This window comes from Tenrec ecaudatus, chromosome 10 (genome assembly GCF_050624435.1).
Source record: "Tenrec ecaudatus isolate mTenEca1 chromosome 10, mTenEca1.hap1, whole genome shotgun sequence".
Taxonomy (NCBI): domain Eukaryota; kingdom Metazoa; phylum Chordata; class Mammalia; order Afrosoricida; family Tenrecidae; genus Tenrec; species Tenrec ecaudatus.
The window spans coordinates 62,886,295-62,913,837 of NC_134539.1; the positions used below are offsets into that span (position 1 = coordinate 62,886,295).

Sequence of the window (27,543 nt, forward strand, 5' to 3'; positions counted from 1 at the left end):
ACGGCATTTCAAAATTAATAAAAAATATGTTGATAGATGAGAAGAGGGATAGATAAATGGGAAATTATGTGAGAAATCAAATGTGACAAAATCTAGGTGCTGGGTATACGGGTATTTACTGTATAATTATTTCATATTTTAAAAGTATCATAAATAAATATATATATAAATATGTTTTGAGACTAAAAGTTATAGAACTCTATTTTATTTTTTGTTTTTGTTTTCAGAAGTCTATTTTAAAATAGTTAAGTATATTTGAAAAAGAACCAGGAGCAAGCAATGTGAAGAAGAGATGAGAGAATGAGTCTCATATTGATGAAGGCCCACGTGCTGTCACATCCAGAGTTCAGCACCTGCACCCTGCTGCCACCTCACCAAGCGAAAGGACGAAGGCGTGGCTAAGCCTAGGGATATCAAGGCCAGATGAAGATGAACCTCAGAGGAGACCTGCACGGTTATCTGCTAAACCAACCCTCCACATCGAGAGACGCAGTCTAAAGAGAGTAACCCCGCAGAAAACGGAGGTGCCAAAACAAGACCCGACACAGAAAGCCGAAGGAAATGGAGATGCCAAGTGAAGCCTATGAATTTTTGATAAATGTATACTTCTGGTACCTGACATATCTTTTTTCCCCCCACGTTAAATAGACAAAATTTTGGTTGCATTGTGGTTTGGGTAGGAAGGGGCAAACGTCACTAGTAGAATGTCTCCAAAGCTGGATTGATGGGGTTTGGGGGTGGGGGGGCGACACACTTTTCCCTTATAGTTTTGAGACACACCTTGGCACAAATGCCTTTTAACATCTTCATACCCTCATCTCCCTTTCTGCCTTTAGCATGGACTTGACTCCCATAAACCCAGAGACCTGCTGGGACCGACCTCGTGAGACTATTCTAATGACATCCCTCAAAAGGATATTAATTGTGAACAAGATTCCCTGGAATGCCATCCTGTTGTAAAGAAACTGAGTCCTCTAAAAAGCAGGAGGCGGGATCTCACTACCAGCAAGAACCAGCAGTGGAGCATGTCCTCTGGACCCAAGATCTCTGTGCAGAGAACCTCCTAGAATCCAGGGCAGCTAAACCGTAAGAGGAGCAGCAGCAAAACCAAGAGCCAGGGCACCTAACAGAGTGGTGGACTTCGCAACCCACAAAGCAGGTAAGCTGAGTGCTTCTGTGCAGAACGCTGGTTGGCAGAAAGGAGCGGCTCTGAGCACTTAATCGAGGAGGCTGGGCTTGCCGACCCACAGAAGTGGAGTGAGTGGCTTCAGCTGAGGTGTAATCAAGTAGGCTTCCCCTGAGCACTATATTCAGAAAGGTGGATTTGTTGCCTCACAGAGCTTGAGTTGAATGCCTTCAGGTTGAGGCTTACAGTGTGCCTTTGGGCTCAATATTAGCAGACCTGAAAGAACTTTGCAAGATGTTCTAATGAAAAATTATCCGGAGCATTTTTCAGTGGCATTGCAACGTGGCTCTTAGAACCCAAAGAAGTAAACAGAGGACAAATGAAGACAACTTACTGCTTATTCGATTCTCTGACCTGGCAATTCCACTACTGAGTGGACAGATTATCCAGATAATATCTTCCACATGTGGAAAGTCGCTAGGAAACTGATGTAAGAATTTCACGGTAGCATCATTTATAATTAAAAACAAAACAAAAAATAGAAACAATTCAAATGTCCATTATTTGTACAATAGACAATCTGTGCTATATTGTTAGAGAAGGGATTCCTACATAGCAATGAAAGAAGACCAAAGCAGATGCCAGAAGACTCTGAAGCTTGCTCTTGAGTACAGTAAAGCTAACGCAAATAAATGTTATTTTGATATTGGTGAAAGGTTATGATGATGTTACTGAATACTCATGAACTGCTAGAACAACAAATAAATGTCTTAAGAACTGTAGCTAGAATGCGCCTTAGTAGTAAGGACAGTGCAATTTTGTTGCACACACTTTAGCTCTATCATCTGGATGACAAAGCTCTGGAGAAGGAGATCATGCTTGATATAAAATCAATGAAAAAGAAGAAAATCCTCCTGAGTATGAATTGACCCAGTGAGGGCAACAATGGGCTCACACAGAACCACATTTGTGCAGCTAGGACAGGAACAGGGCAGTGTCTGCTGTTGTTGTACTGTGGTTCCTATGAGCCAGAACCAACTGGATGGCCCCTAACAATCACATAGTAGTGGAAGACAATAAGTACAAGTTACAGTCATCAGCAATATTCAAAATCAGGAATGCAACACTGAGTGACAAAAATAAAGCAAGACGTAAAAGAAAACATACAATCTAGATCCATCAATAAATTGTGTGTATTTCCTCTCTCACTGCCATCAAGTCGGAATGGCCCCTATGAATTTCCCTGCTGTAAATCTTTATAGAATAGAAAGCCTTGGCTCTCTCCTGAATAAGTTGTGTAGAAGCACAAATACACGTGACAAAACTATAAAGAATGAGACCTCCCCCTACCCCCCCCCCCCCCGCCCCAGACCATAGCCCTTGGTCACCCTTCAGGTTTGGAACTGAACTCACCCATTAAGAATAATAAACCGCTCTGGGAGAGGGACATGTCTGATCAGAGCACACGGGAGCAGATGAAGGGGGAGTAGGAGAGAGTGGAGCACAGCCTGGCCCACCAGGCGGTGAGGATGATGTTCCTGATTAGAGCAGCCAGTCCACAGAGAGGACAACATGGCTGGCCTCTCAGTGACCAATGGCGCTACAGGGGACAGCACCAGAGACACAGTGTGTGAACTGCACCTGACCTGATCCCACCACACCGAGGCAAAGCACTAGGGGACTGCAGCGAACAGCAAGGGAATGGAGCGGCAAGGTCCCCAGGGAATGCTGAAAGTGGACTTTGGGGCCAGGGCGTGGTGCCCCAACAGACTGGACAACACTCCTAAAGGCCAACAAACGATCCTTGAACTAACTACAAGCTTTTCTTTCTTGATGTGTTTTGTTCTTTGTCAGTGGTTTGTTGTTGTTTTGTTGTCTGGTTGTATACTGTTGCTTTGTTTTCCTTTGTCTTGTTTTCGTGCATGTTATTATCTCCACAGGTCTAAATAAGACAGGCTGGATGAACTATCTGGAGGTAAAACAACAGGACCGACAGTTCTGGGGGGACTTGGGATGGGGGGTGGGGGGGGTAAGGAAGTGGTGTTAACAAACCCAGGGACAAGGGAACAACATGGGACCCAAATTGGTAGTGAGGGGGAAGTGGCAGCCCTGGTAGGGAATGATCAAGGGTAAGGTTATGTAAAGAAGCGGTATAGCTGTAGCCCAGGTGGGGACGGAGCATGGTAGTGGGGCAGGAGGAAAGTCAAGGGAGATGGAGGAAAGAGCTAGGAGGCAAGGGACATTTATAGAGGTCTAGACAAAGACATGTACATGCAAATATATACATGAGGATGGGGAAATAGATCTATGTGTCTATATTTATAGGTTTAGTATTAAGGTGGCGGAAGGACTTTGGGCCTCTACTCAAGCACTCCCTCGATGCATGAATACTTTCTTCTATTAAATTGGCACTCTACGATGCTCACCCTCCCGACACAACTGCTGAAGCCAAAGCGGGTGAACAAGTACATGTGGTGAAGAAAGCTGATGGTGCCCAGCTATCCAAAGAGATAGTGTCTGGGGTCTTAAAGGCTTGAAGATAAACAAGCGGCCATCTAGCTCAGAAGCAACAAAGCCCACATGGAAGAACACACCAGCCTGTGTGATCACGTGGTCCCGAAGGGATCAGTTATCAGACATCAAAGAAAAAAAATCATATCATTGGCTGCACACCTCCATGATACAATCGCCGAGGACAAACGGGTGCATAAGCAAATGTGGCGAAGAAAGCTGATGGTGCCCGGCTATCAAAAGAGATAGTGTCTGGGGTTTTAAAGGCTTGAAGGTGAACAAGCGGCCATCTAGCTCAGAAGCAACAAAGCCCATATGGAAGAAGCACACCAGCCTGTGCGATCACAAGGTGCCAAAGGGATCAGGTATAAGGCATCATCCAAAAAAAAAAATACCATAGTGAATGAAGGGGGAAGTGCAGAGTGGAGACCCAAAGCCCATTTGTCGGCCACTGGAGATGCCCTCACATAGAGGTCTAGGGGAGGAGATGAGTCAGTCAGGGTGCGATGTAGCACCGATGAAGAATACAGCTTTCCCCCAGATCCTGGATGCTTCCTCCCCCACAACTACCATGATCTGAATTCTGCCTTGCAAGACTAGATAGAGCAGAGGTTGTACACTGGTACAGATAGGAGCTGGAGGCACAGGGAATCCAGGGTGGATGATACATTCAGAACCAGGGGTATGAGGAGCAATAATAGGAGAGTAGAGGGTGAGTGGGTTGGAAAGGGGGAACCGATTACAAGGATCTACATGTGACCTCCTCCCTGGGGGACGGACAACAGAGAAGGGGGTGAAGGGAGACGCCAGATAGGGAAAGATATGACAAAATAATAATCTATAAATTATTAAGGGCTCATGAGGGAGGGGGCAGCGGGGAGGGAGGGGGAAAAAAAAAAGAGGACCAGATGCAAAGGGCTTAAGTGGAGAGCAAATGCTTTGAAAATGATTAGGGCAAAGAATGTACAGATGTGCTTTATACAATTGATGTATGTATATGTATGGATTGTGGTAAGAGTTGTATGAACCCCTAATAAAATTCTAAAAAAAAGAATAATAAACCACCGAGGCTCAAAAGGGCAACATTTACCCAAGGACAGAGGGTTAAGAAAGGAGGCAGAATGGAAACAGGAAACACTGGGAAGAAGTGGGATAAATATAGAGGGGAGTTAAAGGGAAGAAGTAAAACAAACTGAATAAATTATTAAAAGTAAAACTGAACTATCTGCTTGCTCTGTAGACTTTCACTTTTATCACAAAAAGTTTTATAAAAAGTAAATGATAATCAAAAGTAATATTGAGGATGGCAGATAAGGGCAGAGGACAGGATCCGAGAAGCCCGAGGGCCTCAGAGGTCATGGAAAAGTCCTACTTGACTGGGTGGGAGATACTTGATCTGATTTATATTGTTCATCTTTAGACCTTCCATATTAACTTGTAAGAATTCTTTTGGATCTACTCAACTATTCAATACAAGTAAATTATAATACACAAAATTTTTGAAAACCCATTTTAAATGGTAAAATTGGTCTTTAATATATTCTTTGCCTACCCGAAAAATCTTGTGCATCCTCATGGTGGCTGAACAAAAGATAAACCTTGTGAGAAGCAAGCGAAGAAATTCATCTCCAAAAAACTGAAGAAATGCCTGATCTGCAAAGAGGACAAAGGTGACAGTAAAAAAAAAAAAAAAACCAAAAAAAAAAAAAACCCTCAAAAGAAAAATGTCAAAGAGGAAGAAAATCTTCTCAATTTTCCTGCCTGGGACAGATACCTTTAAAAATTCCAACAATTTAAAATAAGTATCAAGAGTAAGCCATAATAGTATATTGCGCCTAGCCTCGAGTTAGATTAGCTGGGTACCTATTGAACGTGAGTGAGTCAGTAGCTGGGCAATATCTCGGTTGATTTTTCGAAGATATTCTTGACACTTTTCCCAGAGGCCTCTACGCATGCTTGATAATCCAGAGACAAATAGGAAGGCCATTAGAGGATTGTTCAAAAAGAGAGTGAAGAGGCTACCTCGTTGAGATTGATCTGTAATAACAAACATGTTATAGACAACAATTTTATACAAGAGATACACTTGAGGAATATTATATACTGACAACGGATAAAACTAAAGTGATATTATTAAATCATAGTTCAATAAAGCAGATTCTTTATGGAACTACAAAAACACAGCCCAGGTATGTTGCTTTCTGCTGAACATCAGGAAACAAGAGAAATATAAAATGAACATATTCTTAGCCATTGTTACTAGAGTAACAATACATGATGGAAACAGCTGGTAAATCTTCGCCATCTTTCTTTTTAGCGGCTCTTTCTCTCCCTTCAAGGCTCTCTTCTTGGCTATCTTCAAGGCTCTCACATTGCTGATCTCACTGTCTCCCATGCTTTGTCAGCCTATATTCCCAATGACTCCCAGTTCTCTATCTGCAGCCTAGATGGAACTCCATAGGTCTAAAACTCTGCCCTCCTGCATTAGCAAACAGCCTCTTAAAATGTTACTGCTCCAAACTCAGATGTGCTTGTCAGTGTGAAATACACACTGGATTTCTAAGACTTAGTACAAAATGACATTATTAATACTAATTTCAACCATCTATTTTTTACTTTTAAAAATGTGACTACTAGAACATTTTAAATTATACACATGATCCACACTAATATTTTTACCGGACAATACCTTCTAGACTATATACCCAACCTAGTTCTCACATGTAACATGTTAAAATTTAAAAACAAGTGATTTCCCGTCTTCTCCACAAATCTGCTTCTCACTAAGTATCTGTTTCTACCAGCACCTCAGGCAGAAACCTGGGCATCCTCTGCCTTACCCTTACATCCCCACAACTAGTCCATCAAGTCCTTTCTGATGCCAGCTACCCAGTCATTGTACTAACTTTCGTCACCACCATACCACCTCCTCATACGCATCAGTGACCCTCTCCAATGCACTTTCCAAAAGGTTATCTGGGTGCACTTTCATGACTCTCCTCTGTGTACTCTTTTGAAGGAACCCGTTGAATTCTATTCAAATCTCTTAATAAACAACTGTATTTATTTATTTATTTTAATAAATCATTTTATTTGGGTCTCCTACAGCTCTTCTAACAATCTACACATCAAGAGTATCATGCACATTTGTACATGTTGCCATCAATATTTCCAAAATTAAACCATTTTAAAGGCTTTTAATTACACAGCTATACAATCTAAAACTCTATCCCCCTTAGCTAGAAGGAACAGCTTTAATTTCTCTAAATGTAGCAAATTCTCTCACTTCAGGGCCTCAGCATATGCTATTTCTCTGCTGTGAAATTTGTGTTCAACCATACCCTATTTCCAAATAACTCCACTTTCTCTTCCAAATTCATTTCAGACGACAATTCGGCCACTTCTCTCACTCTAAGTCCTGGCTAGGTTTTCCTCCTGTGTTCCCTGAGCTGCTTCTGCTGGAACACTTACATGGCTGTCTCCATCCTTGACTAGACATTTGGTCCTAGAGCACAAGAGCTGTGTTTGGTCAGTGTGGAATCTCCAGCAATGTTTGCAGATTGAAGTTAACTCTTGGCTAAAGAGAGATCAGCGGGCTTTCGAAGGCACAAGAACCAATCGGATATTCTAATTATTTAGCTACCTGCTAGTTTTGTGTCCACGTGGAGGGACAACTCCCTTTTGCAAAAGTGACTGCTAATGTATCTATCCAAACCATTTCTCCTCCCCTACCCTCATGTCCCCCCAAAAGAATTTTGAATCTGCTATAATTAAGCAATCTATTTAAGGTTCTGGAGTTCTAAACTTGATAGGACAAAAGAGATGCTATGGGATCAAAATAAATGTCAAGGACATAAAATACAAATAAATATATTAACAATAGCCAAAATATAATATTTATTATATATCCAGCATTATTCTGTTACTATCCCTATTTGACAGATAAAGAAACTAAGCACAAAATGGTTAAGCAATTTCCCAAGGTCACTCAGCTAATAAGTAGTGGACTTGAGATTCAAATCCTCTTAGGCAGTCTCCAGAATCCATGCTTTTATCCTTTACACCATAAAGCCATTCGGGTGACATGACCTTGATGCTATGCATTAGACCACGTGACACTACGTCCAGCTGCATCTGGACAGGACGAATGAATAGTAATACGTTCTCCTTAAGTAACAGGAGGGAGGTCAAAGTCCTCAAAGCAGGAGAATTTTACCGTTGTTTGAAGGTAAGTTCTATCCCTTAAGGTAATTTGGCTTCTGGAGGCATGAACTTATTATTTTTACAAGTTTCTCCCTGTTACACAGCAGAACTTACCTCTAAACAACGGTGAGAGTCTCCAGCTTCTCTCAGGCATTCAGATGCTGACCATCACTTCCTGTGTCAAACTAGGTCAGCAGACAGACAGGACTCCTGGCTGGGAGGTAGCAGTACAATGCCAACTCCCAGAGAGACACCAGCACTATTCACAGTTAGGGAGATAGTGAAACAGTGACAAGTACTGCTCAAACAGCGGTGAGGTTGGTTTTGTGGTTTACCTAGCTAGTTGACTGGGGAGTTAGAATTAGATTTTATGTGTTACTTATTAAGAATAAATTGTCAAAGACCAAAAGTCTTTCATTCCCCAGCCAGTTGAGAATCTGATTCAACACTGATCTGTCTCCCTAGCTGGCTTAGAAGAGGCTCTTTTATTTTCCGAGTAGGACAAATTAAAGATGTGAACAATCCTCACTAGAGTATCCTCATTCTTAGGCACTGGATGGGGAATTTCCACACCACACATCTAACAGCCTTAAACTACGCCTAAAGGATGCAGCCAAAGAGACAAGAAATCATGCTCCATAGATGATCTCTTAGCTTTTGGAAAGCACCTAACGGGCACATTTGAAAAGGCATACATCCAACAGCAAGGGGCAAAACCTCCTTTTCCTCAGGGATGATTTGTCCTTTCTCTTAAAGTTATCTCAAGGCTTAATGGCAGCACAAATCCATGTTGTTTTTTTAACAAGGCTTTTGAGTGTGTTTCAGATTGGCACCTGCCACATTAAACATTCTAAGTCCATAAGTGATCATAGTGGGGAGGAAAACAAAGATCAGTATTATTTCACAGTCCATGTTCAGTTCCACCTGTGGGTAGGGCAGATTATGACAGAACATACCTTGTAATGCTTTTGGATATGCTGTCGGAGAAAGCAAGCAGACAAGTGGCTGTCCAAACAAGTTTGTGAAATTCTGTAATATAAAAGAATTTAAAATACTCATTAAAAATGTGACCACTGAGAGTTACTCAGTAACATTCCTAAGCACAACTTTAGTGTTCTGATTAGGCCCTTTGACTCATAAACAGGTACAGAAATACCACAAACAGAAGAAGAAACTAACACGTAAATACGTCTACTATGCAGAATAAACTAAACAGAAAACAAACTCACTGTCAATTCATTTCCAACTCACAGGGACCCGACAGAACCCAGTAGAACAACCTCCCTGGGCTCCCAAGCCTGTCGGTCTTCTCAGGAGGAGAACGCCGCCGCTTTCCCCTGGCAGTGGCTGATGGCTTCCCACCACTGACCGTGCGTGCCCATGAGGCCACTCCTCACACCTGAGGCCACCAGTGAGGTTTTCTTAGAGCCTCTCAAGTAAGATCGTGAAGTTCACTGAGTGAGTTCTGATGTTTAAAGTAAAGACAGATCTGTTTTCAGGGTGAGATCATATAGCTGTCTACCAAGTGGCCACTTCACTGGGAGACATAAACTAATTTTTAAAATGGTGAATTCTCCAAGAGCTAAGATTTGGTTCTCAGCCAATCTCCCAGGTTTTGTATATAAGAATTAGCTCCGTCTCTTAATGTGGATATTAACGGTCTGCATAAAATATACAAACCCAGAAAGATCAACGTGTTCATCTACAATGAGAATTAAATTGGCATTCAAACTAGAATATGCGTGGTTAAGGATACTCTCTCCCTAAAGGCAGACAAGTATATGGTAAACCAACTCATTACCAAAACTCCTATCATTTATTTCATAGGGATAAATAAGAATGAAAAACCAAAAATAACTCCAAAAATAACTTTATGCCTCCATGGCAACAATAAAGACTTGAACAAATGGAAAGACACATATACCTAGAGAATTGATTTTAATGATGTCATCACATTTATCTACTGAAATTTAACCCAATCTCAATAAAAATTACCACAAAATTTAAAAATTCTATAAGTAAAAAAGCAAATTCTACAGCTCATACAGATATTTAGGAAAAATCTGGGGGGGGGGGAGCAACTATTATTCATTAGATAGTAAGACATATAAATTCTTAGTAATGAAAATTGAGTGGCATAGGTTTCCTTTGAGTTGAACACAGAACTACTAAACGATCCAGCAATATCCATCCCAGATATAGACCCAGAAAAAATAAAGGTAGGAACACAAACAGAAATTTGTATACCAATTTTCACTTCCCATCACAATCAAAAGCTGGAAGCAACCAAAATGTCCCTCAACAGGTGTATGCACTCACACAGTGGAGCACTGTACAACCGCGAACAATCAGTAGCGAGTCTTGTAAAGCCGATGAAGCCCCTCTCTGGGTCAAGGTACTGTCAGTCTAGTGTCCATGAATGTCCCGCAAATATTCTTAGGAGTAATGAGAACCCAGTTCAAAACCAAGCACATGAAGGAACACAAACAGCAAAGGAAGTCTTTAAACAGCACGAGCAAGTACATTTTCACCTAAAACGATCAAATATCGATTACAGATTATAAAATAGGTCTGCTCGTTACAAAAACAAATGTGAAAACAAAAACCAGAAAATTACACAAAGTGGCATGGTGTATCAGAAATAGGAGCCAACAGAACTTCTAGACATGAGAAATTCAGTAGATGGATTTAATAGCAAATCAGACACAGCTAAGATCAGATTTGTGAACTAAATGCAATCAGAAGAAAGTATCCACATCTCAATCAGGGAAATAAAGAAATGGGAAAGATGGGAGAGAGGTTAAGAAAAGTAGACAACATAGTGAAAATGCCTTAGATATGTTTAATCAGAGTTCCAGAGGGAGTGAAAGAAAAGATGAAGCACAGCTGATAGGTGAAGAAATAAAATTCCATAGTCTCTTTACAAAAATAACCAGACTCTAATGTTGCATGTCAAGAAATCGAACAAACCTCCTAAGGATGAAAATGAAGCAGCTCAGCACAGACATCACAGTACAACTGCGCGGAAGAAGACAGAGGAAGGTTTTCCAGAGCACCGAGGAAAGGAGTGAGTGAGACTCGGCTCACTGCAAGAGGAGCTCTTGTCTAATATTGCTAGTTACATCTCCGGAGATGATCGCAACCTGCAGCAGTCAAATAAGATGAGGCTATTTCAACAAATGTGCAAGTTATTTTTATTTGTAGGGATTGAACTCTGTCAGAATGCTTGAAAGGATTTTCTTCTAAAGAAAATAAAGGTTCTCCCAAAATAGCCAATGGCAAATTAAAAGAAAAAAATGTATTCTTCTCTTGTGACTATCGCTACACTTATTACACCTTCTAGTTTAGGAAATTCTTTTCATTATCCTTAAAAAATATTTGGGGCTGTCTGCTATGTAAACGCCACTTGTGGGCCCCTGTCCCGCCTTCCTTCCTGCATGGCGCCAGGTCAGCCGCTGTGGCCGACACTTAGCTCTAAGACATCTTGGGAATCCTGTCTGGCACCAGTGAGAACCAGCATACAGAAAGTTAAGCCAAGGAAGACCATCCTGAAAAGAATCCAAATGCTGGAGACAAATTCAAAGAATCAAGCTTTGCATAAGAAGTACACTCAAATGCTGAGAAGCGTGAGCTATGGGGCAGGTCTGAAGAGCAGCCTCGTAGGGATGGCAGCGGCAGAGGTGGTGGTATGGACGATATTTTCTCTCGCATTTTGGTGGAGGATTGATTGTTCAGCTTCATGGGCAATCAGAATAGAAGTCGAAATGGCAGGAGAGGAGAAGGCATGATGCATCCGCTCAAAATGTCGTTAGAAAATTTGTATAATGGCAAGACAACCAAACTACAGCTCAGCAAGAATGAACTCTGTGGTGCATGCAGTGATCAAGGTGGAAAATCCGATCCTCTGCACTTGTTCAGAAGCGTCATGCTTGTCGGGTCGAGGGGTACAATCACGATCAGACAGCTCACTCATGGAATGGGACAACGAAGGCAGTCTGCGTGCTGCAGTTGTTAGGGAGAAGGAGAGGAAATTAATGGAAAGACTGCTGTGAAAAAATGTGATGGGAAGAAGGTGATTAAAGAAGTTAAGAGTTTTGAAATCCATGTAGACAAAGGCATGGGACATGGACAGAGAATTACGTTCACTGTGAAAGCAGACCAGGCCCCTGGAGTGAAACTAGGAGCTCCTGTGCTTCTGCTGCAACAGGAGGTGTGCTAGAGATGGCAGTGGCTTGCATATGACAGGCAAGGTAGGACTTGTTTTGGCTCTCTGTGGATTTCAGTTCACCTTTAAGCACTTTTGATTACCACCAGACTGGTGAATTCTGCCCCCTGGCAATGTAATGGAACCAGCAGGTGCCTGAGGTGAAGTGAAACCTCAGAATCATAATCCATTTGAAAAGGGTGACCTCTACATAACATTTGATGTCAAGTTTCCTGGAGATCACTGGATCAATCTAGACCGGAAGTTCCTAGCGTAACTGGAGACACAGAAGAGGTAGAGCGTCAGGAATTGGAAAGCACTTGGGGCTTGGGAGGTGGTCAGATGAGGAAAACAGCAGTCGCCATGGATGCGGAGGGCAGTGTCCCATCCTGTAAACTCTGCAAACAAATGCACAGGTGGATTGTATTTCCATATTTACCTGGTTAGTTTTCAGCGATCTAGCCAGAGTGTCTGATCAAACCAGGTGAACTGATGGGACAGCTCAGATGGTCTATGTAGAAAACTTAAAAATTGGTATAGATCTCCAGAGTGTATAATTGAAACTAAATGACAAGCTTTACACCTTCAATTCAACTGTTCTGTAACAGAATAAAGCACTTGAAAAGAAACAAGACACCTTTCCTACCTGGGCTCTAAGTTTCTGATAACCTGTCCTTTATATAATTCAGTTATTTGTAGAATTTATGTTTCATATTTTAAAGTCAAACCCCACATCGTGAGCTTGTGTACAGTGTCATGAAGCTTTGTGTTTGGCTACACCTGTATAAGCTGCTACAAATAGGATCAAGCATTTCATAGCCTGTTAATCTTTCACTTAGATGAATGGGAAACGGGCTTTTGCACATAGAGGGCTTAGAGCAGACTGGGGACAATGGGAAAACTCACATTAATGTGGTTGTAAAGTTTGAGTTTTTTTCTTTTTGGGTTTCCCTCCCCCATAAATTATTTTGTGAAAGGTTTTTTTTGGAACTCCATAATAAAAGACAGTTGGTATAAATTCTTCTTTGTGTCACCATTTTAGAAAGAATGGATTTTGAACTGTCAAATGTAATCTTTAAAAGCTGGAGAATGAATGCCGATTCAAAAAAACCATAAAGCAAAGCAACAAGTGTTGGAGGGGCTGTGGTGAGATAGGAACTCTCATCCACTGCTGGTGGACCTGTAGGTATGTACAGTCACTATGGAAATAGATTTGGCGATATCTAAATCAGATGGAAACTGAGTTACCATATGGCCCAGCAATCCCCCCCCTACTGGGCATATACCCAGAAGAGGCAAGAAACAAACCACGGCCAGACAGCTGTGCTCCAATGTTCATTGCGGCACAGTTCACAATTGCAAAGAGTTGGAAACAAACCAAATTTCCAATGGATGAATGGATTAAAAAACTGTGGTACATACATACAATGGAGTACTAGGCATTGCTAAAAAGCAGTGATGAACGCATGAAGCACATCGCCGCATGGGAAGAACTGGAGGAAATTATGCTAAGTGAATGAAGCAAGCCGGCCACAAAAGGATAAGAACAACATGAGTCCACTGAGGTAAGTTAAAATAAAATGCAAAATGGGCATAAAGAAAGAGCTACTGTATACAAACAATCCTGGGGTGAGGACCAGGTAATATGGCAGGGGTCAGACCAAATTCAGGGGTACAGATGGTAGCCAACTAAAAAGGAGGGGAAAAAATTAAAAAGAGAGAGAAATGGGTAGCCGGGGAACAGGGCTCTAACCCATCCAAGATGCGGTATCTTTTATATCTTCACAGGGAAAGAGGGACCAGACCTCAAGCCGGAGCTCCAAGATGTACATGCAACATGCCACCATGAAGCAGGGAACCAGTATAGAGAAGGTTGAGGGTCTAGCCCCAATCCCAACTACGTGGATAGCTGCCCCTCCCCTCAAAAGAATTTACTTCAGAAGACAGCAGTGAAGCTACAGCACAGGGAGACAGACTTGTCTGATCAGAACACATAGGACCAAATGAAGGGGGAGGAAGAGAGAGTGGAGCACATCCTGGCCCACCAAGCCTTGAGGACAATATCCCTGCTCAGAGCAGCCAGTGCACAGAGGACCATATGGCCGACCCCACCATGAGACATGATGCCCCTCACTGACCCATAGCCCTACAGGGGACACCACCGGAGACACAGTGTGGGAATTCCACCTGATCTGACCCTACCACACCGAGGCAAAACACTTAAGACGTGCAACAGAACGGCAAGGAAAGTAGAGCAAGGATGTTCTGAGGGAGTACCAAAAATAGACTTTGGGGCCAGGGCGTGGTACTCTATCAGACTACACAGGAAAATACTCCTAAAGTCCACCAAACAGACCTTGAACTGTTTACAGACTTTTCGGTTTGTTTGCTTTTTGTCATTGGTGTTTTTCTTGTTGTCATTTGTTTCCTTTTGTAGCTTTGTTTTGCTGTCTTGTTTTTGTGTGTGTGTGTATTATTATCTCTAGAGGTCTATCTAGATAAGATAGGCTGCATAAACAATCTGGACTCAAAAACAACGGTTCCGGAGGGGTATGGGAGAGGGGGGCGTGGGGGAAAGGAAATGGTGTTAATCAACCCAGGGAAAAGGGAACAACAAACGATCCAAAATCAGTGGCAAGGAGGGTGTAAGGGGCCTGGTAGGGACTGATCAAGGGCAATGTAACCGAGAGGGATTACTGAAACTCAAATGAAGACTGAACATGATAGTGGGACAAGAGGAAAGTAAAAGGAAATAGAGGAAAGAACTAGGAGGCAAAGAGCATTTATAGAGGTCTAAATAAAGGCATGCACATATGTAAATATATTTATATATGAGGATAGGGAAATAGATCTATGTGCACATATTTATAGGTTTAGTATTAAGGTAGCAGATGGATCTTGGGCCTCCACTCAAGTACTCCCTCAATGCAAAAACACTTCTAGTAAACTGGCATTCCATGATACATTCCCAATACGCTCGCTGAAGACAAATGGGTATATAAGCAAATGTGAAGAAAGCTGATGGTTCCTGGCTATCAAAGGATACAGCGCCTGGGGTCTTAAAGGCTTGAAGGTAAACAAATGAACATTTAGCTGAGATGCAACAAAGCCCACATGGAAGAAACACCACAGCTTGTGTGTTCATGAGGTGTCGAAGGGATCAGGTATCAAAGAACAAAAAATCCTATCATTGTAAATGAGGGGGAACTCATCTGTAGGCAACTGGACATCCCTTACAGAAGGGTCTCCGGGTGGAGATGAGCCAGTCAGGGTGCAGTGTAGCAATGGTGAAACACACCACCTTTCTCTAGTTCCTAAGTGCATCCTCCCCTCACTATCATAATCCCAATTCGACCTTACAAATCTGGTTAGACCAGAGCACGTACACTGGTACAGACAGGAACTGGAAACACAGAGAATCCAGGACAGATGATCCCATTAGGACCAGTGCCAAGAGTGGTGATACTGGGAGGGTGGAGGGAAGGTGGAGTAGAAATGGGAACTGTTTATAAGGATCTACATATAACCTCCTCCCTGGGGGATGGACAACAGAAAAGTGGGTGAAGGGAGACATCAGACAGTGTAAGGTATGACAAAATAATAATAATTTATAAATTATCAAGGGCTCATGAGGGAGGGGGAGGGGTGAGGGAAAGGAAAAAATGAGGAGTTGATACCAAGGGCTCAAGTAGAAAGCAAATGTCTTGAGAATGAGGAGGGCAACACATGTACAAATGTGCTGACACACAATGGATGTACGTATCAATTGTGATAAGTTATACGAACCCCCAATAAAATGATTTAAAGAAAAAATACACCGTGGATAATGTACAGTGGTCAGTGTAACACATGAAAACAATAATTTATATATTATCAAAGGTTCTGACAAAATAATAATTTATAAATTATCAAGGGTTCATGAAGGAGGGGAGCGGGGAGGAAGGGGGAAAATGAGCTGATGCCAAGGGCTTAAGTGGAGAGCAAATGTTTTGAGAATGAGGGCAGCGAATGTACAAATGTGCTTTACACAACTGATGTATGTAATGATTGTGATAAGAGTTGTATGAGCCTCCAATAAAATGACTTAAAAATAATAATAAATTATCAAGGGCTCATGAGGGAGGGAGAAAAAAATGAGGAGCTGATACAAAGGGTTCAAATAGAAAGAAAATGTTTTTAAAATGATGATAGCATCATATGTAGAAATGTGCTTAACACAATGAATGTAGGTATGGATTGTAATAAGAGCTGTAAATGGCCCCAATAAAATTATTAAAAAACCAAACAGACGGGATGTTTCTTTGATTCTGGATCTTAAACAGCCCTTTCAAAAAGCCATGCACCTGATTTCTAAAGTACATGATCATTTTATAGGTTTGAAAGACAAAAAGGACATTAGTAGGAACAGGCTTTAACGGCTTTGATTGATGGGAAGTTATGTAATTCCTAAATTATCTTGAGTTTTGGGGCCAAGCTAACTTAGGTTTCATTGTCTACCATCACCACCCTTTAAAAATAAGGTAACAGCAAATCAATAGTAGAACTATGTCTGTGTAGAACCTGTTTAAGATGCTCAGTGTTCATTAAACATTATGTTAAAGATTCTCTGTCTCCAATAAGTTGGATATTTGAAATTGGGGAAGTAGTGATTGTTACTAATATTTCAGAAGAGTACGACTTTTAGGCTGCTCTGAGAAAATACGGCAAGAGGAGTATGAAAAGAATGTTATATTTCTCTTCTTTCCATATTCTGATTCTTACTTTCTGTTCATTCTCAGGTATGCTTAAAACATCTTATTTGAGGTAAAGTGAAAAATATATATTTGTAAAAGGATGAGGGGAAAGCTGAAAACTAGAAATTTGAATGTAAACTATGCCATCCCTGAGCCTAAGACTTGTAGCTTATTTCTACATTTGTTGGGGCCAGAACTAAAAAAAAGATGTCTTGATACTAATGAAGACCTTTGAGTTTTAAATTACTGCCCTATCCACTCGACTTCCATTGTACAAAAACGTCTTATAACCAGCCTGGGAAAGACTCAACAGTATAGTAGCGTTGGATCCAAGGTTACTTCCCTACAACCACAATAAACGTAAGAAATACAGTGGCAATATAAAGTTTGTAGTCTTTCCAATAAAGGTTCATAAAACACTAAAAAAAATGAAATATCTGAAAACAACATATGGATCACAGTTTTACCCAAGTCTTGATATTTCAGAAAAGCGGTTCAGACAAGCAAGCAAAGCCCTCTTTTTCTAAAGGTGGAGCGCATGGGCTGTGAAGTAAGAAAGCTCCGTGCTGACCTCATTTAAGTGCCATAACCTCCCCCCCGCTCTTCATCTGTAAAGAGACTAGCACCTACTTTCCCTTATTCATGCAATAAATATTTATTAAGGATATTTTAGTGTGAAGCACAGGTGACATAAATATCTAAGAACATATAAAAACACACACACACACACACACACACACACACACACACACTTACTTCTGGAAATACAAAGCATAGTGCTGGTCTTCAGACCTTGACATTCCAGGAAAGAGAATCATTGAATCTTCTATGGTGTGAATATGACCAGGCCAAAATGATCAGTTAAAAAATTAAGTTAAGTTAACATATTTCTAAAAGTATTATTCATGAGTGAACTATTCCAACTAGGTACAGAGAACTGCAAAGATTCTGTTTGCATTTTTCTGTAAACAAGCTATCGTTGGGATTCTAATATTCAACTTTAAAGTGTTTTACTAATGTTGGCATTCTTTATAGAAATAATTGAAAACCATCATTCCAAGAGCAGAACAGTAACCGAAAAAACAAAGCCAGATCTCTGTCATTTAGTTTACCATCCAAGCGCATCCCCCGCCCTCCAAAAACACCTGTGTATCTCAAACCATAGGCGAATATTCCAAGCCTATCCCTGCATGACATGGGCTAGACATTTCACGTAACTAGAAGGGCTCAGCATGTGGAGAGAGAACGCTGGAAGAGTAAAAAGTAAAATTCACCCATGTCCTCCTATCCCTAGAAAAGAAAATTGTTCTGGGGTATATAACAAAAATAAGCCTCCCACCAGTGATCTTGGAAATCTTGATTTTTTTTTCCTGCAGGTGGATTTATTACTTTCCACTGAGTGTCCATTCATGCGTTTTCTTCATTTCTATTCATAGCACCAGATCCTGACTAGCATGCACAACCTCAAAAGAAAAGAGAGACTAAATACAAACTGTGTAAAATGAAACAAAACAAAGCAACACAAAAAGGCACACATTAAGCGTGGGTCCCCTCGGGTTGGTGCCATATGGCCTGACGTGTGCAGTGTTCATGGAACTCACCTTATATGCCACACTATTGGACGAGTCCACAATGACAAACAGGGGCTTCCTTGTGAAGGGATAGAGATCTCCGGGGTGAAGGCTGAGAAAAGGACCACAACAATACTGATGAAGACTTGCTTAATCATACTGGCCAAGTCTCCCGAATAGCATTTCTCTGACGAGTCTGCTCTTAACTCACTACCATCTCTCTGACAGAGATGATTAAATGAACCAGGGAAAAAAGTCAGTTTGTATTGACTGTGAAAGCCAAATTGGGAGCTTTATTTGGAGGGAAAGCAGCTCAGAAATACTGACAGGTATTGTGTCCTCCAATCAGGATATATTTTCCTTTCTTTTTTTAAAAAAAATCATTTTATTAGGAGTTCATCCAACTCTTATCACAATCCATACATACATCAACTGCGTAAAGCACATCTGTACATTCATTACCCTCAATCGCTCTCAAAACACTTATTCTCCACCCAAGCCCCTGGCATCAGGTCCTCATTTCTCTCCTCCCTCCCCGCTCCCCCCTCCCTCATGAGCCCTTGATAATTTATAAATTATTATTTTGTCATATCTTGCCCTGTCCGACGTCTCCCCTCACCCACTTCTCTGCCGTCCGTCCCCCAGGGAGGAGGTCACATGCAGATCCCTGTAATTGGTTCCCTCTTTCCAACTCACTCTCCCTCCACCCTCCCAGTATCGCCAAGTATGTCATTGAATCTACAGCTCCGGGAGAGGGACATATCCGATCGGAGCACACGGGAGCAGATGAAGGGGGAGCGAGAGTGGAGCACACCCTGGCCCACCAGGCCTTGAGGATGATGACCCCAATTAGACCAGCCAGTCCACAGAGAGGACCACATGGCCAGCCCCACTGTGAGACATGATGCCCCTCAGTGACCCATGGCCCTGCAGGGGACAGTACCGGAGACACAGTGTGGGAATTGCACCTGACCTGATCCCACCACACCAAGGCAAAGCACTGGGAGGAGTGCAGCGGAACAGCAAGGGAATGGAGCGGCGAGGTCCCCAGGAAATGCTGAAGGTGGACTTTGGGGCCAGGGCGTGGTGCCCCAACAGACTGGACGGGAAAACACTCCTAAAGGCCAACGAACAGTCCTTGAACTAACTACAAGCTTTTCTTGTTGTGTTTTGTTTTTTGTCATTGGTTTGTTGTATATTGTTGCTTGGTTTTGCTCTGTCTTGTTTTTGTACATGTTATTATCTCTGCAGGTCTGTCTAAATAAGATAGGCTGGATGAACAATCTGGAGGAGAAAACAATGGGACCAACAGTTCCAGAGGGATATGGGATTGGGGGAGTTGGGGGAAAGGAAGTGGTATTAACAAACCCAGGGACAAGGGAACAACAAGTGATCCAAATTGGTGGAGGGGTGGGTGTGGGAGGCCTGGTAGGGCATCATCAAGGGTAATGTAACAAAGAGGAATTGCTGAAACCCAGGTGGGGACTGAGCATGATAGTGGGACAGGAGGAAAGTCCAGGATGTATTTTCAATGACTGAATAGTGCTTAATACAGAATAAGTATTTGTTTAATAAATATCAACTAAAATGCTGATCTCCTCCTGTAGATGTATAAATACTGCTGGATTTCAAATAAAAGTTACTAATAGAAGTTCTACAGCTCTTTTAGAATTTGTCTAGCAGGTTTTCTGGTCTTCCCGGAAAACCCCTAAAAAAAAAAAAAAAGAAGTTACTAATAGTAGTCTAAAGGAGTCCAATGGTACTATGATTAAGTGTTTGGCTCTTGGTGGTTCAAGTCCACCAGCTGTTTTCTTGGAAGATTTGGCAGTTTGGTTCTGTAAAAATGACAGGACTTTGAAAATGATGATGGCAACAAATGTGATGGATACAATTGATGTACGGATTGTTATAAGAGCTGTACGAGTCCTCAATAAAATGATTTAAAAAAATAATAAATTACAGGACACCCTGGGGGGTCATCCTCTTATAGGTGGCTTGGAGGCGGGATCAACAATACCGCAATGTGTGATAGCAATCTGTAGGAACTTCTATGGCAGAACAAGTCCCCCACTTCACTTACTATTTTAAAAAGGAGCTATAATTTTTGAAAGACTGGAGACAGGAGAATACATACCAGTGCATTTCCTTGTGGGATTGATTACGTTTGTGGATGGCATCTCCATTTATAATATCCCGGTTACTATTCGTAAGTACACCTCCAAAATCATAAGGACCTATAAAATCCAAGGGGACAATCCTAGACTTCAATACGAGGGTAACATGGATCTGGTGTTAAAACATGTATTTGTGACTCTCTCATTGCTACAGCATTCAAGTTAGAAAAGACTGCATTATTTAAAAATAACATTTTAACTTCAGATAGTACTTAAATGATTTTAGCATGTTGCCTGCTCCAACATTTTTCTTAAAAAATCATTTAATTATTAATCCATTCATCAACTACAATATAATGAAAACAAAACAAGAATCTATTGCATCTCATTATTCTGGGTTATACAAGGGATGGAGAACCTGAGATATTCAAAATGATCTTTTATTTCAAGCAAAATGAAAATCTCAGGCTTAAGAAAATTATTTCCATAACACTGCAGAATAAAATCTTTCCCAATTACCTCTTTTCTAGAAATTACTTTCTTGCTGTTGAGACTACATACAGTGAGATATACTCCAATGCGTCCATTCCTCTGTGCGTGATTACTCAGCACCACTGAGATGCTGACACGTTTTCTTAGGGGAGCAACTATTCTCCTCCTCCTCCTGTGAGGTGTCCCTTCCCCCCCAAACACCAGCTCACTTCCCCTCAAGGCTCCTAGCCAATCTGTCAAGTTCCTGCTGGCCACGTGATCTCATATAGTATGCTCTTGAAACAGAGTAATGGTCAAGGCAGACATTCTTCTCTAGGTAAGCTAAACTACTGCTTGGTTTTAAAAAGACTCATGGGATATTGTTGGTAGAAGGTTTAAATGTCTCTCTCAGGGGCATGGTTTCAGAAGTCCACCCAACTTTCATGGCTCCATAAAGTCAGTAGTCCATGGTACTCAATCCCCTCTTATAAACGATATGACTTGCAATGAGGCAATCATGGTCATAATTAAGAAATTATTTGAAAATTTTTATGGACAAAAACGTAATTTGTAACAAATATGTTGCCAAATTTCAATGTGTGGGAAAATCCATCAGTATTACTACTACGTCCATCACTGCTGTTCTGGTTTTGCAGGTAACACTTCGCCACTAGCCATTATCAATTAGCTAAATTCTTGTCTAAATGGGACTATAGGATATTCAGAATAATCTCTGTTAAGGGAGCAATCACTTGTTACCTACTGTGCTTTGAAAAAGGTAAGTTTAAGGTTGGGCCCAGAGAACCTGATTCAACTGCGTTTCAAGACATGGAAATAATTCCTTAAAAATAAAATTATACTAATTTTATTACCAAAAGAACTCAAGTAATTTAAGGTTTTCTCTAAAAATAACAACAAAAATTGTAATAAAATGACTACAGCGATTTTTGTTTCGTTTTCTTTTCATTATAACATTTCAAGAATTGTCATGCAAGGAAGATGGCAGGGACATGCATTGTATAAAGGAATGCAAATTTCAACAAACAGATGAAGAGGAGAAGGTTAAAAATTATTTTTCCCCAGAGATTTAATTGTATTATTTACATACAAGTTACTCATCTTCTGAGCAATTCTAGATTCATATTTAATCTGAGCTGTTTTAAGCTTTCATTCTGAAACCGCATCCCAATATTCCACAGGCTGAATATATAAAAAAATAAACAAAGGACAAAACCAACAAAATCATGACAAAGACACGAACTTTCACAGTTATAGAAGTGCACTGATTTCTACAAAGACGTTTAGCCACCCTGTAGCTGTTGGCCTGATTCCCTCAGGAAAAATTTAGTGATATGAAGTAGATGCTCAAGCTGGCTTCTGCCATCCTTTATGAATTCAAAACGTACAACTCCTTATACCAATACACCTTTGGAAAATTTGAAATTACGGCATGCATTTAATATATGAATTTTCTGATTGCTTATAGGCTTCAATATATACAATTTCAGCAAATAAAACAGACTGGGGTATCAATATAATCACTAATTTAAAAAAAACCACCAGGTTTCAACATTAAAAGCCTTTCAAAATAGCTTTAGATGATATGTGGGCTACGGGCCATCGTCTTGTAGAAAATAAAGAGAATTCAAGCCCTGCTCACGACAGGGAGCATTCCTTTATTGTACCTTCACTATCAGAACGACCTGTGGGGAAAACGCCAGTAGCCGACAGGTAAATCAGAAGCACACTATTGGCAGGCAGCTCCTGAAATGAAAGAAAATCACACACACAAAACAACAAACACAAAAACAACACAGTTTCATTTCAGTTTCATGACATTTAATGTGATGGGTGGGACGACGAACAAATCACTCAAGTAATCTATTATCTGCAATTCAACGAATCTATTATCTTCACACCAAAAGCTGTGAAGATATTTTCTGCTTCAAAAATTCTATCATTTAGAGAAGATTCTCTGAAAACTTGAAATAGAGAAGTAAAGGTCTCAACTCTAAGTTGAAAAGACAAGCTCCCCTCCATGTCAAGTATTATCTTCAATTAATTTCTTGAGATATCAAAGAAGGCTAAACAAAGAAGATGGATGTTGTGACCCATAAAGATCCCAAAGGAAGCTAAAGAGACAAGGACCTTCCTCCAGAGCTGACACAGGAGGAAGACTTCCCCTGGAGGAGGCATCCTCATTTCATTCTTTAAGCCTCAACTGTGAGAAAACAAATGTCTTTGTTAAAGCCACTCACGTATGGTCTTCCTATTATAGCTGCACTAGATCATTAAGGCATTAATGCATATTCCCATCAAACTAGTTAAGACTATTCATATCATAAGCACTTTCCATTTTAAAAAAAGCTATGACTAGGACAGCTAGTCTAAAGACAAGTTATCATTTAAATATTCTCACTAAATTCTGTACTCGAATTTTCAGAGTGACTCTCAGATTCTCGCTAGCATACATTTGTCCTGAAAGATTTAATTGTATAATTTACATGCAAGTTACTCGTCTCCTAAGCAGATAATAAAATACATTGCATTATATGTACCTTAAAAGATGCTGCTAAGAATGTGTATAGTTGGCTGAAGGTTGGTTTATAGAGCAGATACTTATGGGGATTTTCTCGTCTGGTAGGCTTGTCGGCTGATTCCTAGGTAAAAAACAATACACAAAGAAGCTGTATTTGACGGATGTCTGATCAGTGAATACTTACACTATCTCTTTATTACACATCTTTCCCTTTACTCATTGTTTTGGTTGTTGCTGTTTTTAGGTGCCATCAAGTCAATTTTGACCCCTGGTGGCCTATACACAACAAAAGGAAACACTGCCTAGTCCTGTGCCGTCCTCACAATTGTTCCTATGCTTAAGCTCAGTGTTACAGTCACTGTGTCAATCGTCACTTGAGAGCCTTTCTATCTCTTACTGCCCTTCTACTTTACTAATCATGATGTCCTTCTTCAAGGTCTCTCCTGACAATATGTCCGAAGTCTGGAAGACCGAATCTTACTTCCTTGCCTCTAAGGAGCACTCTGGCCATACTTTCTCCAAGACAGATTTGTTGGTTCTTTCGGCAGTCCATGGTACTTTCAATATTCTTCTCCAGCACCACAGTTCAAACGCATTGATTCTTCTTCAGGCTTCCTTATTCAACGTCAAACGTTCACATGCATATGCGCAACTGAAAATATCGTGGCTTGGGTCAGAAGCACCTCAGTCCTCCAAGTAACATCCTTGGTTTTCAACACTTTAACGAGATCTCGTGCAGCAGAACTACCCAGTGCAATGAGTCATTTATCTCCTGATTGCTGCTTCCGTGGACATTAATTGTAGATCCAAATAAGACCAATCCTTGACAACTTCAATCTTTTCTCCATTTATCAAGAAGTACCTACTGGTCTAGTTGTGAGGATTTTGGTTTTCTTAACACTGAATTATAATCCATCCTGAAGGTTGTAATCCTTGAACTTCATCGGCAAGTGTTTCAAGTCCTCCTCAATTTCAACAACCAAAGTTGCGTTATCTGCACATTGAAAATTATTAATAAGCCTTCCTCCAACCCTTATGCTGCGTTCTTCTTCATATAGTCCAGCTTTTTTTTTTTTTTTTTTGGTATTCTAGCTTAACAAGAGACAGTTGTTTGAATAGACAAGAGAATACCCATGGTTTACAATCAGAAAAGGTATGCGACAGGGTGGCACACTCTCACTACACTTATTCAATCTATATGCTCGGCAAACCATCAGAGAAGCTAGATTATTACTTTTATGCTTATCCTGTTTCTCATCAAGATAATTTTATTCATAGGAGAATTAGTGGCATTCCAGAAGATCAGAAGCAATGAAACTGTTAACAAAATAGCCAATGTGGGGAGAAGATTACCTGCATTCCTGGTTTATTCATTTGAGATGCCAAATTCATTGGCTCCCTTTCCAAAGCTTGTAACATCCGGAACATGTCAACAGTTAGCTCGCTGAATTTAACCTGGAAATACACAAACATGGCCATTGTTTCAGCTCAAAGACCTGAAAGTCTTTCATCAGGTATACTTAATGACAATGGGTATTTTATTCTGCAATTCATTATTCATTAAGAAAAATGTCAAAGACTACAGAATTTTGAAAAATTATAACACCCATATTTCTTGCATCTAGATCCTATAATTAATATTTGTATACTTAGTTAATCTTTGATCTATCCTTCTATAGATCAATCATTTCCTCAGGTATTCAAAATAAAGCAGTCAGTGAACACAAGGATAAAACATGTTAACATTGGACAAACTAAACACTCTTGAAATATGGCTGTGACCCATAATATTATCAATAAATTTTGGCACTATACAATGTTAAGATCTCATCCTTTCTGTTCAATAATACAACTTGAGATATCTACATGAGGATAATATAAAAAGATAAAGACTTTAAAAAATCATTTTATTGTGGGTTCATACAACTCATCACAAAAAAGATAAAGACTTTTTAATGTATATGTTTCTATAAAACAAAAGGAATTAAGTACTTAGCTTAACCAGGGCTCAGGTTAAGATTATTCTCTAAAGTTTCAAATATTTAACATATTTTAAGTAGATGAAGCAAAAAATTATCTTCAACCAAAATTTCACAAAGCAGAGCCACAAAGATGGGATTTTCTGGCCATGCTGAAGGTTTTCTGAAATGTGAAAGGATTGCCGCTACTTCCATATATTCATCACTCATTAAATCCTGTAACTTCTACACAAGGAGATGAAAGAAAACCCATCAGACCAGGGCTTGGAGAAAAGGATCTGGCTTATTTGTCTTCTCCACTTTATCCAAAACACAGCATATAAATAAAAGCACCCATTCTAGTTAGAACACCGCATAAGGTCTTAGAGGGTCAAGCCTGATTTAATACATCAATAGCTACTCTACACCCTTTAACCAGAGAGTTTTCATACCAAATGGTGCATCATATTTCTTTAAGCTTGTCGATCCTTTCCTGTTACTGACGATTGGTACCACTTGTTGTTGCTAGATGCGGTCAAATCCATTCTGACTCCTAGCGACCTGATACACAGCAGAATAAAACAGAGCCTAGTCCTACGCCACCCTCCCACTTGTTACGTTTGAGCCACTGTGTCAGTCCATCTCATTGAGTCGGCTTCTTCATTGCCCATCCACTTTACCAAGCACACTGTTCTCCTCGAGGAGCGGGTTTCTGCTGATAACATCGTCCAAAGTACCTCAGATGAAGCTTTGCCACTTTCGCTTCCAAGTAGTTTTCTGGATGTACATCTTCCAAGGCAGATTGCTTGTTTTCCCCCAATCCATGAGAGTTTCCCTAGTCTTCACCAGCATCACAATTCAAATGTATCCACATTCTTCTCGGTCCAACGTTCACATGCATATGGAGTGACTGAAAATTCCATGGCTTGGGTCAGACACACCTCGCTCCTCAAAGTGACATCCTTGCTCTTCAACACTAAGATGTCCTGTGCAGCAGATATGCACAATGCGTCATGTCATTCGAGCACCCGTCTGCTGCCTCTATGAATACTGACTATGGATCCAAGCAAGATGAGATCCTTGACCATTTCAATCTTTCCTGCTTATTACGATGTTATCTACTGAGTCCGTGGCGAGGTTTATTTTTTCATTACACTGCGTTGCAACCCATCACTGCAGTCATTCATCTTCATCAATGCCTCAACTCCTTGCTTTGAGCCGGAAAGGTTGTGTGATCTGCATATGGAAAGTTCTCAATAAGTCTTCTCCCAAACCGGATGCCACAGCTTCTCCTGTAATCTGCTCCGCATAAAGACTGACATCACTTGTACTTATTTATTGCAAATTCTTTAATTTTCCTTAAGCCCTTTAACTCTTCATGATCTAGCCCTTTCTCTTTCTCATACACTCCCCTCTTGGGATCGATTTATTACAGCCCAAGACAAACAGGTTCAGTAACTAATATTATCACATACCTACATGTACAACATGCCAAAAACCTAGAAGTCAACACTGCAATAAATAGCAAATGCTGTTAGTATTTTAGAATCAATCTCACTGCTCTCCAAGGATAAATAAAAAAATATTACTACGAGGGTTCTAGCTCCTACATGCATGGGCTTATTCAAACACAAAGTGTCTAAACTTGACTATGATTAAGATATGACTACAAACAAGTTCACTGAGCAATGCAGTTGTTTTAGTCTTCTTAAAAAAATCTACCATCGAGTCAATTTCCACAAAGGGTGCCTTTAAAAAAAGTGGGGGAGGGTGCCTGGCCAAAACTGTGGCTTCCAAGAGGATCTGATTAGTCATTTAAACTCAAAGGAAAGTCAGCTCAGAATGTTATTTAAAATAATAAGTCACTGCAATCAAGTCAATGCTGACTCAGTGACCCCCTGTGGGTTTCCAAGACTGTTACTGTTGATGGGAGTAGAAAGCCTAGTCTTTGTCCTACAGAGCAGATGGTGGTTTTGAACTGCTGACTATGCAGATCGCAGTCCGAAGTGTAACCACTACACCAGCAGAGCTCCTTCCTTAAAAGCTCTGTTACAGTGACTGGTTTTTGGGGATTCCATATGAATAATCGAGATAGGTTTTCTCAAAGGACACA

At 40.7% G+C, this 27,543-nt stretch overlaps 1 protein-coding gene and 1 non-coding gene across 2 annotated transcripts in view; one reads left to right on the plus strand and one right to left on the minus strand.

Moving 5' to 3' along the window:
* The window catches only part of SCAI (suppressor of cancer cell invasion), a 150,817-nt gene that overhangs the window by 17,056 nt on the left and 106,218 nt on the right, over positions 1–27,543 (minus strand). The window contains exons 10-17 of the mRNA XM_075560497.1: positions 24,826–24,927; positions 23,492–23,593; positions 22,619–22,697; positions 20,483–20,582; positions 18,379–18,460; positions 8,797–8,869; positions 5,501–5,674; positions 5,190–5,290 (exon numbers count right to left, since the gene is read on the minus strand). Coding sequence (XP_075416612.1) covers positions 5,190–5,290; positions 5,501–5,674; positions 8,797–8,869; positions 18,379–18,460; positions 20,483–20,582; positions 22,619–22,697; positions 23,492–23,593; positions 24,826–24,927 — 813 coding nt within the window. The remainder of the gene's footprint in view (positions 1–5,189; positions 5,291–5,500; positions 5,675–8,796; positions 8,870–18,378; positions 18,461–20,482; positions 20,583–22,618; positions 22,698–23,491; positions 23,594–24,825; positions 24,928–27,543) is intronic.
* LOC142460465 (U7 small nuclear RNA) lies at positions 19,998–20,058 on the plus strand. The gene has a single exon (XR_012786665.1). It is a non-coding gene; the product is annotated as a U7 small nuclear RNA (small nuclear RNA).